An 18,905-nucleotide genomic window follows, 5' to 3' on the forward strand; every position below is an offset into this window, starting at 1 on the left:
AGTTGATTCATCGAGATGCGTAAATTTGGAAAATGAAAACTCGAGTGACACTTACACGGATCTGCATTTATTATACGATATTTTATCAACGTCGGCTACCAGCGAGATACGATCCTAAAAACTGAGTGCAATAATAAAGTTCCTCCAACGAGAAACTTGCTACCTAACCCAGAATCGAAAGATACAGAATCTCACCGTGAAACACCAAAATTCGTTCCAAAATATTTCGCGAACCATTCACCGAGCATGGTTCTAATAATTTTCGTTTCTCTAGTTGTCAAGTTTCATCGAAACTTACGCGTTGCATTTCACGCGGCACACTTGTAAGTTGCAAGAACAGGTCGTAACAATGAAATCATCGACTTCGACCCACCTTGTTACGACGATTTCTGCGATGAAAATTAAGGGACACGTGTTCCGACATCTATACCAATGAGCGAGACTCGCAAAGATATTTAGTATTAAACATTTAATAAATCGACAAGCGTATTTATCTTAAGCACAAGACGATATCAAGGGTCGTGTATTCGAGGCTTTTTTTCTGGACAAGTAAATATTTATTACGATTTCTCGTCTATCGAGTATCGTTTGTTTAATAATTTATACTTTCATTTAAATTTAATTAAAATTTTCATTCAAATTAAATTGAAATTTTCATTTAAATTTAATTTAAATTTCTAGTCGTTTTGAGTTTCGAGTATCGATCGATTTTACGTCGACGCGAAGAGCGCGGATAATATAAATAAAAAATCTGAAAATAGTACGACACGAAAGTATTGGAAGGGACGTGATCGATGCGCGGTTAAATCTTACGAGGTCACCGATTCTTCTTGACGAGCAATCGCGCGAAAATTCGTCTCGAAATAGTAGAAAAACAATCTATCTCGACGTATTCTAATTGCTAGAAGCCATGCGAACCGTGGTAGGAAGTTTACTCGACGTGGATCTCGAGCGAAAATTTTTTAATTTTCGAGGAAATTGACAAGCGAAAAGTATCGAGCAAAAAATGTTCTACCGTTGAAAAATCCAATAGAACGCTGTACAGAATCTTACGTGTAATATCGTACAATCTTGGTACACTATCGGGAGAAATTGTATACCGTGCGCTACAAGAAACGGGGAAACCAACTGTTCGATTGAATAGCTACGTCTAATAATACAGGTCAATTACGTCCAAGCGGGAATACAGTCGCTAAAATACGAGAAAAGTGCTACTTCGATTATTTCTATTCGAATACCGTTCCAAGGGAATGTTTACTCAAAATCGAAATGTGGAACAAAATTACCAAAATTTCTAAAATACAAGAAAGTCGACATCGGGTGAAACCTTGGCTAAAATGATAGGGCATGCGAGAATAAACGGGGGAAACTCGACAATACCGTTTAATCGATTATCCGTGAATCAGGATAACCGAAGATGCAGAAACGCGCGTGAAGAGAACATCGCAAGGGACGAGTCCATTAAACACGATCGCGCCTACGTATGTAGGGCATACGCGGCAAGACTCGATAACCGATAAACAGAGGAGATGTATAAAAAATATAAAAAAAAAAAAAAAAAAAAAATGAAAAACAGTAACCGCGATTCGAACAGACAGGGTAGGGAATTTACTCGTAGGAACACGACAAGGCACAGCATCGCAAACAGGTTCGGTCGGAACAATCGCGTAACGATCTCACAAACAGGAACGAGAACAAGATTAACCATAGAGTATTGGAACACTACCTGAAAGCTCCCCAAGAAAATTTCGATAAAACGATACGACATCCGCAAACACATGAGAGATCCTGGCCGAGATCTAGTTTATCCGCTTATCCGTGAAATCACAGTGGTCCCGTGCGGCGACAGCTTCGCTGCTTCCCATAACGCGCGCGAGTCCATCGAGATGGAATCCGGAGGTACGAGCAGCACGAAGGGACGACACAGTGGAGGAGCGGAGGAGGTCGGTGGACGAGGGAGAAGTATCGTCGGGAAGAACTACCTCGAGACGGCTGGAGCAGCTGGCACAGCTGCCGAGGACGCGACGCATAGCGTCGCGAGCCAGGACGATCGTAAACGACGACGACGTCGGGACGCGGGATGACGACGACGACGACGACGACGACGACGACGACGAGGCGCGGCGGGCGGCTCGAGTCGACGCGACCGACCGTGGAAGAGAAGGACTCGCCGATGACGTTTCCGACCGCGGGCGAACGACGAGGACGGCGGCGACGAGGGTGCCGCGACGAGCAGCCGCCTCGATTCCATGTTCGCGTACGAATCCACGCTCGCCGCCGCGTCGGGTCGGGGGAAACTGGGTCATGGAGTCACCAGCCAGCCTCCGCTTCGTTCCGCTCCGCTCCGCTCCGGGATGCATGCCTAGGATCCTCCGTCGTCGCGCGACCCTGTATCCCGCGCGCAAGCCACCCTGAACACCTTCGGTGCACGATCTTCTAACGTATCCCTAAGGTGAATCTCGAACACGCGATTAGGATAATCCCCCCGAGAGAGAGAGAGAGAGAAACCAGCGCGTTTCTGAATCGAATATTTTATATTTTGAAAACACCGACGTGATTCGATCCATCGATCGGTTCAATGTAGCGAGTATTCACCGAGTATTCGATTTGTTGATTCTTAAGGTGTATTCAGTACTCGCCGAGTATTCGATTCATCGATTTGTAAAGTGTATCGAGTATTCACTGAATATTCGATTAATCGATTTGTAAGGTGTATCGAGTGTTCGGTTTATTAATTCGTAGAGTGTATCGATTATTCACCGAGTATTCGATTTATCAATTCGTAAAAGTGTATCGATTATTCACCGAGTATTCGATTTATCAATTCGTAAAAGTGTATCGATTATTCACCCAGTATTCGATTTATCAATTCGTAGAGTGTATGGATTATTCACCGAGTATTCGATCCATCGATTTGTAGGGTGTACCGAGTATTCAATTTATCGATTCGTAATTATATTCTCTGTAACACACACGTTGGACCATTTAAATTGGGGATACTTAAATATTTGTAATGTTTGCGGTCTAATGGAAAAACTCTTCGAGACGCGTAACATTATTATTTTTCCAAAGACATTTTTTTGTGAGAACTTTTAGGATCGTCGATATTTGTTTCAAATGGCATCCTGTATTTTTGATTATTTGTCTCTGTAGAATATAAACAAACAGATCTATACAATTTCGATCATTCGTCTCGAGAAATTTACACTAATGCATCTTCGCGTTATCGAACGGTTAATACTCGATGGATTTGTACAGAAAAGTTTATTTACGTTGCTATTCTCGTCGTTGAGAGCGTTCGTTGAAAATATTGTTTCAAACGAGTCTTTTGACGACTATGTCGTCAACTGTTGTGCAAAGTATAGGGTGTCCCAATCGTCACCGGTCGATTTACTTTTAAAAAAATATCAAACGGTTTCAGTAATCTTTAAATTTTTTTTCTTTTTATTTAAAAATACAAACTTGGTCGTTAATAATGGAACAAAATATCTTTCGAATCTTGGAACACCATCGTGGTCTTTCACCGCGTACTTTTTCACGATTAATTTCCCATCTGTCTGGACGACACATGTCAAATTTCAGGTTAATCGGTTTGACGTTTTAAAAATAGTGCGAAATTCAAATCGACCGGTGATAATTGGGACACCCTGTATGTGGTTTCAGCACGATGGGTGTACAGCTCGCTATTCTAGAATAGCAAGGACAAAACTTGATACTTAATTCCCTGAACGTTGAATCTTACGAAGGGGAACGGCGGAGTGGCCAACTAGTTCTCCGGATCTTACTCTACTGGATTTCTATCTTTGGAAAAAATTAAAAAATATTATTTATCTTAACGAATTCACAATACCGAAGGATAGATACTGGATAGAGTGGTATTATCGCAGCGTGTGTTTCAATTACGCCACGGGAGTCGGACAATGTACAAAAATCGTATATAACGAGACTCGATCATCGCTATTATTTCGAACAGAAAGTGTAAAATAAAAACTTCTCGCGATCGAACGATCGGAATAATACGATTTGTAATGTCGTTGGATTTGTTTTTCAATGCTTCGTAAATATATCGAGTAAAAATAGAACGTGTCGTATAATGTAATATCGATGAACGACCTTGGAAAAATGTTACCGCTAAACAACAAAGATATCTAAGTATTCCCATTTAAATGATCCATTCTGTGTAATAATTATCGTAACGTAACGTATCTTCGTAAACAGCTGCGGAAAGAATGAAACAGAATTTCGAGGTTGTCCATTTCACTCGTAATAACGAGAAGAAATGTACAAGTGGAATAGAAATATCGAATGGCCCGTTTCTCCCGTTTCATCTGTCTCGGAATTATCCTAAGAATTTTCATCCTTAAATAGGCACGCAAAAATTTAATAAGCCCCCACTGGAGTAAATTATGAGCCGCCTCGGTGCAGATTGGCAATTTTTTAATTAAATTAAAATAATGAAACGTGCCTCTTGAACAGGTAAAAAAAATACAATGTTTATTCATAGTTTGAAAACACGATTGACAGTTTAGCTGACCCCCGCGCACCTACTTATAAATATGTAGGTGCCTACTTAAGACTTGGGTCGATATCATTTTTTAATGCTTCATCATTTATAGAGGGTGTGCTATTTATCCCGAGAGTAACGTATCTCGGAATACCTATTGTATTAGTACAATACATAATACAAGTATTATGAGAAACGTTTTTTTCTATATTTCAAGATCGTAGATATTTTTCCTCGCTGCGTTTTCGTTATTACAGCACTGTAACTAATAAAAAAAAAAAAAGTTAAGTTCAATCGTGTATCGAACGATCACCAGCATGGAAACTTCTCTTTGAACGAATCCTGCGTATTTTCAATATTAAGATACAATCAATATTAGGAGCAATGAATTGTAATAAATAATTATCACGTATTTCCGTTCTTGGTTTCGTTGATAAAAGATTCTCAGTGCGATAATTACCCATCTCTCTATATTTCTCGAGGCGAGTATTTCTTCTCAAAGGACTTCTTAAGGATTTCTTTTTTCTTTTTTTAATGATACAATTTTCATTGCGTCAAAACACAACGAGAATATATATACGATAAACGAAATAGGTAATTCTACGTGGAAAATGAAATCGTAAACTCGGAACAAAGTGTCCTCGCGCGAAGTTTCGTTTTCGAAAAAATCGATTTTGCAACCGTTTGAGGCGCGCGCACGTTTCACTACAACAATTCGGTTTGCTACGTTTCGTTACAGACATACATCGCGTTTACGCGAAACGTTTGTAAGAAATAACTTACGATCGGAAATATGTTTTTTCGTAATTGATCTTGCATGCTATACCTATAAACTCGAACAAGGACGTGCAGATATATTCGTGAAATTTACATTTACAGTCAATGACTGACGCGAACCGAGTACCTTTAAAAGTTTTTCTTTTTTTCTTTGAAAAGCAAAATTTTTTGCGAAAAATTTTTATTTTACTATTTCGACGTATTTTTTCACGAAAGACCAAGTCTCTCCCGGTTCTATCCTCGTTGAAAAATCCACCGATAATCCAGAGACGAAGTATACGAGATATGCAGATTGAAACGAAGTCCGTCACCTGATTTTTTTGCATTGTCCTCAACAACCAGGCCATGCATTTTAACGACGAACGTTAAGACACCGAAAAAAAAAAAAAGAAAAACAATAGACACTGATGTCTCCGGGTAGCCTAGTTTTATTTAACCGCGTTTGAATGTTACATCGATACCGATAATACGAATAGCTGAACCCACGGACTATTACATTTCTACGTTAAAGTAATCGACAAGTACTGCAGCGGAATATGTTATCTCGAAAGTTGTATTCTATATAGCCGAGAATGATGTTATGCCCAGTACGCAGAGCACGTTACCCTACTACGTAACGAACGTGGCTCGAACCTGCGGATCAAATGCTCTTTGTCTCTCGAACGAGGCTATTCTATTTTAAACACTGATGTATCATTTGTAATTAAGTTACAATCTCATCAGATATCGCTTTAATTAACAGAAATAGGTTATTGCTACAGATTCGTCTATACCGGCACAGATGCAACGGAACAACGCTATTCTGTATTACGTATGTATCATCGGTTAGATTCTCTATCAATCGAAAGGCGAAACGCGACTGGAGTTACTCGTTACATCCATTGAAATACAAACAAGTTTTTTTTTCCTGCGTCGATCGTACATAACGTACACCTTTTCTCGCATTTGTTACACTTTCGATTTCGTCGCGTAACCGTTCCTCGTTGATTCCACGCTCGTGAATATCGTCCACGTTGAACGAGCCTGGAGATCGGTAGGAGGCACGTTCGTACGATTTTCGAGAACATCGGTGAGTTCCTCAAACGACAATCAAAGGGTACGGTCGATTGTTTAAAGCAGTAATTTCAACAAACACAATGGTACTTCCTTGTATAAAATGCAAAGAAGAAACGTACAAAGCGAATGGACGCACGTTGTGTCGTTAACGCTAAAAGGCAACTGTCTTCCGTCTTTTGAAGCGGCAGCACAATAACGCCTGCTGGAAATAATAGTTTCTAGCAAAAAGTAGGTCGTTCAAGTAACACATCCAATCAAGCAATAATAATGACAACCTTGGGGAAGAAACTAGGGCGAAGCCAGCGGCGAACAGGGATTCGGGATACGAAAATTGGGGCTCCGATACGATATCGCCGAGAGGTGAACCGAGCCGCACAATCGAACGGGTCTTTCCTCGCTGTAGCTCCCTGTCGCATATTTTTTTAACACTTCGTTATCCTTGTAATGTATTTCCGTTTGTCGCGGACATTTCGTACATTCAATGCTCCCCCCACAATTTCGCGAATAACTCAGAAACGATCGAAATAACCGAGGAGGCGATGGACAATGAAATCTCCGGGTCACTGAATCTCCTTAACCCATTAATCCTTAAATTCCCTAATGTGGTTACGTGCGAAAACGCTTCTATTCTATTATTTATGAGGAAATCTGTACAGTCAGGCTTATTCATTACGCAATCCTGAAGCATACTAACAGCTCCGTAGTCTCATTACGGATACTTGTTAAATTCAACAAAACATCTTTGTCTCTCAAACGTTTTTTTCTTTTTTGTATATATAAAGAAACTTCCTATATATATATATATAGTAGAGGATAAAAATTAAACATAAATAACAGATTCACCAATCGGTCGTTCCAACAATAAATATAAGTTTGTCGCGAATCGAAAAAGTCGATACCACCGATTTAATTCTTGGCCAATTAATTCACAGGGTGTTCCATATTTAACGAATCTATTCAACGATAGATTATTTGCGACAGAGAGTTTAAAAGAACGGTAGAGGAAGACGTTACGCAACAATTGCGTGACCTTTTTCTAATTAGACGCGTTTTGGAATATTTCTCAAAACGAACCTATTCTCTATGTATCGCATTCGTTGACAAGATGACCTTCGACTACTTTGAATAATTACTTTTTTTATCGTTTTCGTTCTTTTTACATAAGCGGAACGGAACAATCTCGTTGTAAATGTTCCGTCGACTATTACGCTCGTATAGAATTGCGTCCGGGGACGTCTCGTCGCCGAAATGCTGGCATTCAATGCGCGAAAGATGCGTAGAAACGCGGCCCAACCGCGCCCATCTTCGTTAGAATGACGTCTTGGAAATACTATATGACGATGCTTCTCGCTTTCCCCCTTTTTTCGTCGCTGTACTCTCGAATCAATAATCCTGAACAAGGACTAGCCTCTCTTTGACCGTAGAAATTCAAAGGCCGCCCTTTGTCTGCATTCCGATCCTCGAAAGACTCGAGAGGAGCGTCATTTCAGACCTTTTCTTCGTGCGATGTCGATGGCAAGAATATTTTCGTTCCGATTAAAATAAGCGACACTCGCGCCAATGTATCTGCCCATTTCTCAAAAATCGTCCCGATTTCTCGTAAATCGAACCGGGCGTTAAAAGAACTGGAAGCACGCTTTAGCTATCCTTTAGGTTTTCATCAAAAATGCAATCAACGAAGAACGGTCGTTATCACCGTTCTTCAACGCAACAATCAAGAACCCGGAGCCTAAGCGAGTTTCTATGCGTTCAATAACTGGCCAAGCTTCATTACTGCCGGCGGAAAGTTCTTGTTTGCTTATACCGATTACCAATCTTGGACTTGGTAAACTTCATCTCGGTTTGACTCGACTTAAAAGGACCTTGGAACTCCCTTGCATTCTGATCTTAATGCGGAAGAATTCGTAATCTAGGTTCCACCGAGCGTGAAAACTGCGGAACGCGTTACTTTTTGTACTTTCGAAACGATACGATTGCGTTTGTTGCTCAAACAATTCGATTCGACGAAGAAATTACAGCGCTCGTACGACGATTATATAAAACAAAAAAAAAAAAAGAAAAAGAAAAACAAACGAAAAAGAATCGTTTAAATTATTTACCGAGTTTCTTTTTACTTGGTAATTTAACAAGTTCCCTCGCTTCTGCGAATGGACGAAAGATATCGGCAATTATTCGTTACGGTGTAATAGCTCGCGCTTCGTTTCGGTCTACTTTCGGTTTTAATAAACGAATTTCTCGGAAATTTAAATCCGGACTAGATAGCGAATTAAATTGAAAAAGGTAAAAAAAAACAAAAAACCAAAAAATTCTTTCGTAGTTACGTAAAATCTCCCACGAATATCCGCGGATGAAATGGCAATTAGACGGTTCTGCTCCGAAACGATTTTTTCCATAGTACCCTCGAAAACTTTCCCGTTCTCCGTTACCAGTGGCGATCGACCGAGAGAAGTTCTATTTCTGGTTGGCGAACATAAAATTTCGCACACCATTATTTACGTCTACTCTGTTCTTCCGATCACTGCGGCAGATGATTGGAATATCCTGTCAAGCGTGAAAAACCCATCCCGCAATATTTTACTCGGCCAGCACTAAATAACAAACCAGCGGAATAAACGCGTGCACACGTATCCAGGTCCAACAATGGCGGATACAGAGCGGAGTCTGTCGATCGGTACAAATCCGTCTCGATAAAAACGATCGTCCGTCGTTCCTTTCCTCCATTAATCGATCTAACATCTGTTACTAGACGCAGTACGTGAAAGTACCGAGAGACTTTCTTTTTATCGATCCCTCGAGCGAATCGACCGACATATTCAATCTCTTTTCGGTCGCGATGCGCGTTACGCTTTCCGTGGAAAATAATTGTAAAAATTGATACATCGAAATACAACGCGTACGCGAGACAAACGGTGGCCCATTGCTGCGTCTTTTTCCTGCCAAGGCTAAGAACCGTGGAACGAGACGATCTCCACGAGGCGAGAAACTAGTTCAGCAAATATTTCGTTCCTTGTTACGAGTACGCACAAACGACGTGCACGGCTCCGTTGAGTGTCGTAGACAAACGGCGTAATGGATACGCATAATAATGGGGGAGACTTAATTAATACAGTCGTGTGTTGTTTCGAAGCCACCGCGCGAACTTTGTAAATGAGTGGCGTGGCTCCTACGAGTAACAAGTATGCGCAGTGGACCGATGGAGCCGGCAAGAACCAGCCCTACCCCCCAACATGTGTATTCACCGCCGCGGACGTGGTCTTCGATGAAAAAAAGAACATCTGCGAAAGAAAACACGGGAGCTTCGAGCTTACGAACTCGGCGGCTCTGCCCCGCCCGGCTGACTCACCAGAAGATACACTTTCCGCGCGCAATTAATTAAAACCTTTTTTTCACGGGTGTTTCGCGCAATTACTCGCGCGCGTATTGTTAAAAGTTCATCGTACGTTTTCAATTCGGACACGAAAAATCCCGGAACGTTATCGGGTCGTTCGGGAAAGTCGTTTCGTATTTTCGGTGAAAATGAAACACGATTATTTTCCGAGTGCGCGAACATTTTCTTCGATTGTACGTTTTCCATTATGGTAAACGAAACGACTTTCCGAACGACCCAATACTTACGTCGATTTTAATACATAAATTGATCTACCTACCGAGGTCTAACCGAGTAAAATAAATTTTCACGATTTTGTTTCCAATTTTCGAAAAGGAACCGAAATTTCATTTTTCGAGTCGAATTTCAGATCTAGATTAAGAAAACTTAAATCCGCAGCCTCCGGTCTTTACGCGTTCGGTAGCTTGTTCGATGTCTCTGTTCAAATTCGTTTAATCGGATCGGATTGGGAGGAATTGCTCGTTTATCGTTCAATTTCCTATTCGAATCGTCAAATAGGAAATTCGAAATCGTCGTTTCGTTTCGAAGAATCCAAGAGCATCGAACGCGAATTAAAAATTTCGTAATTTTTCTAAACGATATTATCCCGTACGAGTAATGCCCCCGTACCTATCGTTGGAATTTCGAGGCGAGTATCGTAAATACATTTCGATGGACGGTCCGATTGCTTCCATCGATGATTCACGATCTACCTGAACGTTATCTCCCGTTCTCGACGATTTGTAATCACTTCGGATGGATCCTCTCTAAATGAAGAGTTTTCCGATAGATCATTTATAACAGACAGATCCCCGAAGATAAAGCACTACGGTTCGTAATTAATCACCCGGCGTCGAGTTTCAACGATTTTAGATAAGTTCGAACGAACGTACCGATGAATGACGAGCGTTGCCTCGAACACTCGCTGAAACTGATAATGCGCGTAAAATAAATTACGCGATACTCGGATGATAACTGTGTTTCGCGCTCGCGGGCAGTTCTTCGAGCACGCATGCGCTACCGATCGTAACTTTCGAAACGCGTTCGTTCGCGGGGAAAAACATTTTTCAATCGAGCGATTGAAATTCCACGGTTCGTATTGATATTTCACGTACAACGAGAGAAGCAGTTTCTTCGTTTAACCATGAGAAACCATTAAGTGTCCCGTAAAGTATGGTAATTGACGAGCGAAAAGTCGAAACGAAACAAATAAACTCATCGTACTCGTAACGAAACACCACTTTTGTATCGTTGTAATAATTGTCGACGTTAAATTTCAACGGTCTCGTAATTTATTTTCTCCCCTTTAAGAATCGTGATTTGTATACTTTCGACACGTACGCGCGCGACTTTGTTCACGTACGTTTTCACATTCTCGTACGTTTCGCGCGCGACTTTGTTTACGCGCGTTTTTGTTTCAGCCTCGTTATCGAAGATCTCTGATCAAAATAGACTCGAAGGAACGTCAACGATTCGAATACGAAAACAAGTCTCGGGTGACGTCGACGTAGATTATTCCCACTCACCGTATACACTCGAATTCGAACGTTGGGACGATAACGCGAGCGATTCGTGGAATTGGCTATCGTTCCGTAGCACCTGAACAAATCTGAGGTCCAGTGTAACGACAACGGTGGAAATCTTCCGGCCTGTGGGGTAAACAGTTAATAGGACTCCAAGGGTGTTCCAAGACTTTTTTCCCTCCCGCGAAGCGACTTAATTTGCTTCGGCGTTCGAAAGGGTTAACGCTTCGGGCAGGAAAATAGAAGGCTTCCGTCGAACGGATGGGTGTTCCAGGAGAGGATGTCGGTTACGCACTCCGGTGGTGTGTACGTGTACGACGGTACATAGCGGCAAAGCCTATCGATTTGCTCTCGCGCTAGCGAGATGGACGAACGAGACCAGAGCGAAATAGAACCAACTTCCGCATTCTCCCGCGAATGCGGCTTTACCAACCCCTCCGAAAACCGCGTTCAAAGACCAAAGGTTCCATATCGGCGAGAACGAGAGAATGGGAAAAAATGAAATCTTTTGTACCACGGTTGAGTAAACGCTTTTACCCGCCTTGGTCGAAAACGCTGGAATTCTTAGACGTTCGCAGCGGAAAACGTTACAGTGATGTTTTCAAACGACAGAACAATACCGGCTCGATAACAACACGCGCTCGCGCGGTCAACGATCGAAATCGTTTAATTCGTGTGTTCGTCGCGCGCGTTCGAGATGAGAACCACTCGCGTACCGGCCTCGAGATGTTAAATAAGAAGGTGGATATTTTATACGCGGAAATTATTATTCCCCGTAAAAAGAGAAAGTAAATCGGAATCGGAGAAAGCTAAACGGGGCAATAATTTGAATGAATATTAACTTTAAGACGCGAACGAGCACGTGATGTATGACGCGGTTTCCGACCTATACCAAGCGCGAGGGTCGGCTAAGTAATTAACAGAAAGGCGGCTGATATCATCGGGATGCAAAATGAAAACGAAAGGAAGATCAAGGTGAACGATGGCTACGAGTTCGTTGTATCGTAACGCGTAACACGGAACGTTTTAGATTTCTGTGAATAACCAACCACGCCCGATGAAGTATTCGTCGAGTGCCCTGGTGAAATATTCCTTTTAAATAATGCCCCGATAATCGAAACTCGATGTCGATTAATCGATGCCAGTGTTTCACGCGCGATTTAATATCGGGTCGCGCACGTATCGCGGTAAAAAAGCGAAGTTATTAAATTCTTACAGCTTGGGTATTTCGAATTGATTATTTATCAAAATTTAAATACCCAATGACGATCCAACTACGTCGAATTGAATCGCTGTTTCCGCAGATTCGTTGATACGTAAATTAAAGATTCCTCAACCGTGAGGAATATTTATCCGGAATTGTAATCTTCTCGTGCTTTGCAAATATATTCTCGCATCTACCGTTCAAATTGCCAATAATTTATTCTACTGTTTGGCAATGGCTCGGTATCGTGTTTACCGAATCGGACACCGAGTAAATTTTTATTCGGATCAACGGATATTTACCATAGTTGTTTACTCACTAAGCGTAGTACCAAACGATAATTTAAAAAAAAAAAGGGAAACCGACGTATCGGTTATGAAATTCGATAATGGAAAGTAACTATCGCCGATTTCGTAGATCGATCGCATTATATTTTGATAATAATAACCACGTGTTATTCAGTTATCAATAACGTTCAGGTTAAGCAAATCGATCGGTATCGAGAGCAATAATTATCTCCTACCGGATTCGTAATTACTCTCAATAACAATCAATTTATATACGCAGATCTTTGTCGATAATAATGCTCGGTTGCTATTAATCTTACAGGTTTTCGATTTTTATCAATCTTACCGCCCTCGAACATTGATTCTTCGTTTCTTTCTTTCGTTTATTCTTCACACGTTGTTCGCGTACAACAATTACGTAAATGCTCGCCAAAGATGATCGAAAAATCGAAACACGACAGAATTCTCTCGATATTATTGGCATCGCTTTACTTTTTCTTTTTTTTTTTTTTTGCAGAAACAAACTTGCGCCAATATTTAACAAAATTGCGATACTATTCGAAACACTTGTAGAATTCGAATAAAATACAATCGATACACCGAGCTTAATCGTCGTTCGTAGAAATCTTTCATTTAAGCTAACCTTTGAACATTAACACTAGATTTACCAACCAGTCGAAACAACCGTTCCCAACTGCTTTTGCAAAGAAATTTACTTTAAATTCCATAGCAAACTTTCAAAAAACGTTGCAACCTTTTCTATTCTCTACGTATAATCGATTTCATAAGTTCCCCTCGTTTCTCGATCATCGATTCTACCGAGACACACACGAGAAACACTTCAATATACCAAAGATCAATCGGTGGTTTTTGTGTTAAAATTGCAACCGTTTACTCACTTTTGCAGTTTGGGGCTCGATGTCGGTTAGCCAATCTTTTATTTAAGCGGACCTTTGAACATTAACACTAGATTTACCAACCAGTCGAAACGACCGTTCCCAACTGCTTTTGCAAAGAAATTTACTTTAAATTCCATAGCAAACTTTCAAAAAACGTTGCAACCTTTTCTATTCTCTACGTATAATCGATTTCATAAGTTCCCCTCGTTTCTCCATCATCGATTCTACCGAGACACACACGAGAAACACTTCAATATACTAAAGATCAATCGGTGGTTCTTGTGTTAAAATTGCAACCGTTTACTCACTTTTGCAGTTTGGGGCTCGATGTCGGTTAGCCGCTGCGCACGAGGCCTCTCCTGAGCCGATCCTGGCATCCTTTGCAGCCTCTCCGTGGACGAGGACGAGGAGGACGAGGATCCAGGCCTTTGGCCTGGTTTTCCACGCGCCAGGATGACGGCTGGATCTTACTTTCCTCTCGATTGAACCATTATTCCTCTTTCGCGTTCTTCTGCGCAAACAATTTGCCACGGTGCTCAGACGTCTTTATCGCCACTTTTATAACGGCGAAATATTAACTCATATACGGAACGCGTAAAACGGTGAATAGCAGACGCTCGTAAATATCACGCCAATAACTTCTATTGCTATATTGCGTTCGAACTTTTTCAAACTTCGATCGGATCGTTTTAAACGGATTCGTGTTATTAACTTCACGTTCACCTACTCGAGTCACTGATTAATGGACGTTTCAATCGCGCGAAGAAATTTCTACAGTTGTACAAAGTCCGTGCTGGCATACCTTTAATAAAATTATACGCTCCGATCGTTGAAATTGAATCTTCCCCGGTATACGTGAAACTCAGATATACATATGTATAAAAATCACGTAATATAATACTAAGAAACGTACGAGAAGAAAACGAATAATAATATCTAAATTGATCTCTTATTTCCATAATAACATTAAATGTAAATTCTATTACATTTACGTTTATCGTTCGTACTATTCCTGTTTGTGCGCTAATTACTGACAATTACGCGTGTCTTTCTCTCGCAAGTTTTATATACGCTAAAGAGGATTCGAATTCTGGAGTCGAAACGTTATTGGAATTATGCTTGTACAAATTATCTTCATAATTACGTATTCGGTTATTTTATATCACAGATGCTTTCTTTTATCGCGTTACAACTACGAACTATATATTCGTCCGGTCGATTCCGGAGAAACAGTTTTTCTTTCATATTATTTATAAATTGTACGAGAAATCCGATTTGTACGATACGAGCAGCGTTTAAAATGCTGAATGTCTCGTTCAGCGACAAAATCAAACGAGTAACCGATCTGCTGTTTGTTTCGACCAATGTATATTTGTTAAAGATAGGTAATTTTCATACAGAGTAAGGATCTTAGTATTTACAAGAGCTCCGTTACAAATGGTGTCCGCAAATTATGAAAACAGGCGGAGTAACGAACACTTCGGTCCCAAACACAAAAATGCTTTAAATTTTGAATTCTGGATCCACGTTCGCTAGCGAACAGAACATTCGCGACGACCTAATAATATCAAAAATTTATTTTTGTCATATTGCGAGCTAACACTACAGTTGTTGAACCGACACGTTGATCATAAACATTTTCGTTCGCTTTTTTCAAAGCTTATGTCACTTCCGTGTTTCGTATAAATTACAGATAAATTTAACGAAAAGAGTTTGTAACTTTTTTCATATTTATTCCGATCGACTGTAATCTCGAATCGTGAACAACTTGTGGAATATTTTCCGTATGTATAAATTCATAAAAGTGTCTAATACTCGTGTCTAGATAGTTTTCCGTAATATTAAGTACTATAATGTTGAAGAGTTTGCACACAATCGACGATACTTTTTTTTATATTTCTTCCTTTTTATATTTATTCCGATCGATTGTAATCTCGAATCGTGAACAACGTGTGGAATATTTTCCGTATGTATAAATTCATAAAAGTGTCTAATACTCGTCCAGATAGTTTTCCGTAATATTAAGTACTATAATGTTGAAGAGTTTGTACACAATCGACGATCCTTTTTTTTTTATATCTGTTCCTTTTTTTATTTTTTTTCGATCTAATACTCGTCTGGACAGTTTTCCGTAATCTTAAGTATATAATGTCGAAGAGTTTGTACACAATCGACGATCCTTTTTTTTTTATATTTGTTCCTTTTTTTATTTTTTTTTTTTTTTCGATCTAATACTCGTCTGGACAGTTTTCCGTAATATGAAGTATATAATGTCGAAGAGATTTTTCTATTCGCCGCGCAATATTTCGATCACGCTTACCGCGCCAATAATTCCTGGAACGAAGCGAGGCACCGAGATATTGCTGGTCAAGGTATTCGGATTCGGAGAACGGACAAAGAAAAGTGAAAATACCGGGGCGATAATTAATTTCCACGGATGCCTCGTAGGTCGATCTTATCTGCGGATCGAGAACACGGCGAACAGATGAAAGTTTCACGAACGCGAAACACACGGTTGGCTCGCGACTAAAAAGCGACGTTCTGCTGCGTTGCGCGGTCCCGAAGGCGGTCAAGTAAATTTACTGTTTTAAATCTGACGACCTTGCCGCGGCCTACCGGCGTATGCAGGTATAATGATTCTCTTGAACTTTAATCGAAGGAAAGTGTTGGTCTCGTCGAGCGAAGATCAGAAACATCGTCGAGGAATGAACGCCCCCGATCGATTGTTCTTCAACAGACAACGATGAGAGAACTTGATCGAATTATCGAAAGAAAAATAGACTGTCCAATAACGTTTCACAGGTGTTACAAAAATACCTTTCTCGAACGTGATTCGAAGTTTCCCAAACGCAAGTAGAGTACAACGTAAAGTATATTTTTTATTTACAATACGTATTTGATTTAATCCCAAGAGTTTGATACTTGGTCGATTCTCCTTGGTTAAACTCTTATTTGAACAGATGGCCCTCCAATTGTTTCGAATAGCCTATTGTACTATTTTCATTATTCGATTCAAATTTAACCATTCACTGAATACTCGATGGGAGCTTCGCTCGATTTCAACGAACAAAGAATTGTAAAAACGATAATGTAAAATTCGATCGAGGATAATAGTAATTGTTCCCGACGACGATATTACAATTGAAGGAAAGTAGTACGTCGAATCGCGTTGAAAATAATTATTTCAATTACAGAGAAACGAAAAGAAATGTACTTTTATAACATTTTATACGTGTTGGAAAAAGAAACTTTTACGAGCTATAAGGCAGAAAGAAGCGAGTGTGTATAATAGATGGTGGAATAAAAATACCGTGAATATCATAATGTTCACACCGATATATAATTACACTGTCTACGGGAAGTGTTGTATAATTAACAATAATTTCTATAGTTACCAACTTTCCAAACCAATTAAGATAGCGACTCGAAAGTAAAATCTAACGCGTGGAAAAAACTTTGATCAAACGCCATCGCTTCTTTCGATGTCGGACAAATTTCGAAGAAAAGTGTTCTCGATGTTCGATTATTCGTTCCGTTCGTGTTCAAGTGTGAATCGTTTTCAAAGCAACCCGAGCATCGTTAAGAACACAATTTTTGCGGTACGTAAAGCAAACATCGCCGGATCAGAATTACAATCGATGCATCCCAATGTTTATCGAACCTCGGAACCGAGTCGAGCCTCCTTGTACAATGGCCAATTAACAAACGTTCTTTCACGGAGAGATGTTTTTCATGGTAAAGGGAACATCCGGTTGTACATTCGCGAGCGAGACCGACAGTCGTTCCCTCTTTCTTTTATTTTTTTTTTTTTCTTCTTTTGACTTCAGCGGAGAGCGTGCACCAGTAATATGGATGAGGAACGACGAAAATAAAAGTGTAACAAAGCCATAAGTAAAAAGTCTATGCCACATCCGCTGCCGTACGTACGGATCTTAAATATTCGTGCGCGGAACTTAGATCGAGTTAATTAAAACGACGCCCGGGAAGAGAGAGAGAAAAAAATCGCTCTATAAGAAGTTCTAACCGCGACAGAAACGTTTACCAGATCTTGCTCACGATTATGAGCAAGAACCTTTGAAATTTGAACATCTGCTCGACAAACGAAACAAGAAATGTTGGATCGGTGGACACGAAATCGTGCAAACATTAAGATCTACGTTCCACGATAAATTGTGAACGAATCCAGGCGACTGTCTTTGTTAACATTCATTTTTGTCATTTATTGTTCGCCTCTTCTTTTACTGTTGTAAGAAGCAAACAAGATCTAGTATAAAATAACCAGTGTAGAATATACCTAATCTTGGTCCCATTAACGGAATTATTGCTTAAAAGAAATTTAAAAGTTGAACGTTCCAAATAAGTTTCGAGCGATTGATTTATTTCCCACGTGGTTTTGAGGCGTGATTTTAAAAAACGGCATTGCACACGGGAAAACGATACGTAAAATTACGATGGAAACGAGCGTGAAATCTTCGATCCATCATCGTGCGATTTATACCGAGAACTATAGTTGAGTTTTCTACGGTTCCTTTGATGGCAAATTCGATCGATAAATTCGAATCCCTAGAAGTTGATTCGATCCAAGCGTGTTTGGGCTTCAGTGTCGTATGAGTCAAAACTGAAAAATGTCTACTAGAGTATTATCTTTATTTAAAAAAAAAGAAAACAATAATTGTCCACATTGGCCGTGAAATGAAAAAATATTTATATTTGCGTTACTGATAGCAGACAAATGAATATTATCTCCATTTTATGTGCCTTTATTATTATTAACATTGTGAATCAAGCGAATTAATAGTAACACATTACCAACGTGCAAACATCTAATGGGTGGTTCGGAAAGTCATTTCGTTTTCCAAAATGGAGAATATATAATTTAATAAAATGTTTATACGCTAAAAAAATCGTGTTTCATTTTCATAAAAAAAAAAAAAAAAAAACGAAACGACTATTCGAACAACCTAATATTTAGTCGCTAGAAAAATTTTCAAACTCAAACGACAAAATTATTCGAACAAGTTGTAGAGAACCAATGAACTCGATCTGTTTTCGAACTACTCGATGTAGTTCAAAATACTCGTATAAGAGGGCTACTCACAGTATTAGTCCAATTATCGAGCTACTCAAAGTATTAGTCGCACAATCAAGTTACTCGACCCGTGTTTTCAATAGTACGAAAGTTCTCACGCAGCTCTAGTTTACAATGACGCGACAGATAAGAAGATACCACCATAGATGTGCATAATCCGGCTCACGAGTGAAGTGATCTGACTAAATAATTTTATGAA

At 40.0% G+C, this 18,905-nt stretch overlaps 1 protein-coding gene across 4 annotated transcripts in view; it reads right to left on the bottom strand.

Annotated features, from left to right (window-relative positions):
- Positions 1 to 18,905, bottom strand: part of Cdgapr (GTPase-activating protein CdGAPr) — a 37,688-nt gene that overhangs the window by 16,950 nt on the left and 1,833 nt on the right. For 3 of the 4 annotated variants that reach the window (XM_076306146.1, XM_076306143.1, XM_076306145.1), the window contains exon 2: positions 13,926 to 14,128. In XM_076306146.1, the coding sequence (XP_076162261.1) occupies positions 13,926 to 13,994 (69 nt within the window). In that variant the 5' untranslated portion in view covers positions 13,995 to 14,128. Of the gene's footprint in view, positions 1 to 13,925; positions 18,336 to 18,905 lie in introns of those variants that run through there. The other variant, XM_076306144.1, reaches the window with a different exon arrangement.

The sequence above is a fragment of the Ptiloglossa arizonensis genome, chromosome 3 (genome assembly GCF_051014685.1).
Source record: "Ptiloglossa arizonensis isolate GNS036 chromosome 3, iyPtiAriz1_principal, whole genome shotgun sequence".
NCBI classification, from domain to species: Eukaryota; Metazoa; Arthropoda; class Insecta; order Hymenoptera; family Colletidae; genus Ptiloglossa; species Ptiloglossa arizonensis.